At 46.4% G+C, this 1,781-nt stretch overlaps 1 protein-coding gene across 2 annotated transcripts; it reads right to left on the bottom strand.

The window, feature by feature from the left end:
• Positions 1-202: 202 nt before the first annotated feature.
• Positions 203-1,116, bottom strand: LOC9643242. 2 transcript variants are annotated; one of them, XM_024664569.1, is made up of 2 exons: positions 1,039-1,116; positions 203-979 (listed from the first exon to the last, which is right to left on the bottom strand). In XM_024664569.1, the coding sequence occupies exons 1-2, from the start codon at positions 1,097-1,099 to the stop codon at positions 336-338; spliced, it is 705 nt and encodes a 234-aa protein (XP_024520337.1). In that variant the 5' UTR covers positions 1,100-1,116; the 3' UTR covers positions 203-335. The 2 variants fall into 2 exon arrangements, with proteins under 2 accessions (XP_024520337.1, XP_002962634.1); XM_002962588.2 differs by having other exon boundaries at positions 203-967; positions 1,039-1,105.
• Positions 1,117-1,781: the final 665 nt, after the last annotated feature.

The raw sequence follows: 1,781 nt of genomic DNA, 5'->3' as shown, positions 1-1,781 counted from the left end.
TTGCCACCTTATCACATCCATACGTTACCAATGGAAGCTAATTTGCAGCCTAACAATTGTTTCAACTCAGAGGAAGCTGATGAGCTGGTTATGCATGATTTGGCTCTGTGGAGATCTATAACATGGAATACTAGGAAAGTAAACATTATGCCTAGGTAAAGTTTGTTTGGAACTTCTTTGTAAGTGCAAGATTACAAAGAGATTGCAGACAACAAGTCTCGTTGTCAAACTTTATATATGTAATATATATACATTATTTAAACAACCATGCCCAGAGCTGTTTATTTTATATAAATACTGCATCATCTTCTAGGCAAGCTGGAGTAGATCATCCTCTAGGCAAGCTGGAGTAGATCATCCTCCTTGACGCACAGCTGGTGCCCCTGACGGTTGTAGAGCTTGCAACCTTCCTTGAGTGGCTTCTTGCAAGTGTGGCAAGAGTTGAAGTCGAGCGCAACACTTTTTGGACCTGGGCAGACATAGGAAACAAAACCACATTCGCGCGTGCAGACTTTACCAGGTCCTGAGACGCATATTGATTTGCCATGCCCCAAGTCCAAGCAACCTTGAGGAATGGTGCAACAAGTAGCGCAGCTGCCTGGCGTCCAGGGATGGACAGTGCCTCCACAAATCTCCACGGCATCCTTCAAGCAGGACTTGTCATCACCATTTACTGGCAGTGGTGCACCAGTCTTTAAATTGTAGAGATGACAGCCATTCGAAGGCTCCTTATCCGGTGGGAGCACAGAAATTGGAATTTGGTTAGTCCCTGGGGATGGGCAGACTTTGATTTTTGGTGGTTGACAAATTAAGGGGCAAGGACGAAAAGGGGAGGTGCCACCAAGACAAACTGGACTGCCAGTTCCAGGCTCTAGATATATGCATCCAGCCTTAAGCGCACAGCAATTGGAGCATTCCTCCAGAGTGACAACAGCATCACTACAAACCTGGAGACGATGGCTGCTGGCTGCAAAATCATCATGACAAGGCATTCAAGAAGTCAGTCCTGAAAGAAAGAATCAAAACTTGGAGGTCAACCTGCAGATATCAGAAGTAGCTGAAAGCTTAGGATAGTGAGGAACAAAAATGAAGCTGCCATGTTGTTGTGGTGCCGAACCTCAGGCTGTTTGGATTTATAGTCACACAGAGTCCTATCTATGTGATGACTTGGCATCCGGAATCCTAATCGATTTCTACAGAATCTCACGTTTTTTCCGGACTTCAAAGTCACGTATTACATGTCAGGATTGTACTGATCGGTGGCCACCTAGCCTGACTCTCTGTGCAAAAGCCAATCATATACTTCCAGAGAAGTGTTCCATCAGTATTTTGAGGACGTCATGATTGTCCCAATCAGGGATGGTGATGTGAATTAGGGCCACGTGACCAGATAGGATTTTCACGTGGGTTAGCGGCATGCCACGTCACAATAGCCTCGGCCATGGCGCTTCATTCAACGTGGCCAGGCTGCGAGCAATGCAGATCTAGCAGCTCACAGCGCTGCCACAGCAATGTGCTATTAGATCGATTGATCTTAGAGGTTTCCGGCATCTGCACAGCCAGTGGTTTATGGCACCGCTAGAAAATCCTCCAGACCGACTCACCCCTTGAAGAAGAGATCGAGATTGAGGAGGAGCAACAGATTGCATGAACTATCGCGAATTATTGGGGAATATCTTGTGTTGGGAGCTCGACAGCCATTGTGCCTAGCTGATTTGCGTTCAAACGGCTGATGAAATTGAGCTCCGTCTATACATTCAATCCTTTATGGGCTGCACGTG

Source organism: Selaginella moellendorffii, unplaced genomic scaffold (genome assembly GCF_000143415.4).
Source record: "Selaginella moellendorffii unplaced genomic scaffold, v1.0 SELMOscaffold_2, whole genome shotgun sequence".
NCBI lineage: Eukaryota > Viridiplantae > Streptophyta > Lycopodiopsida > Selaginellales > Selaginellaceae > Selaginella > Selaginella moellendorffii.
This window is presented reverse-complemented; position numbering and strand designations above follow the sequence as displayed.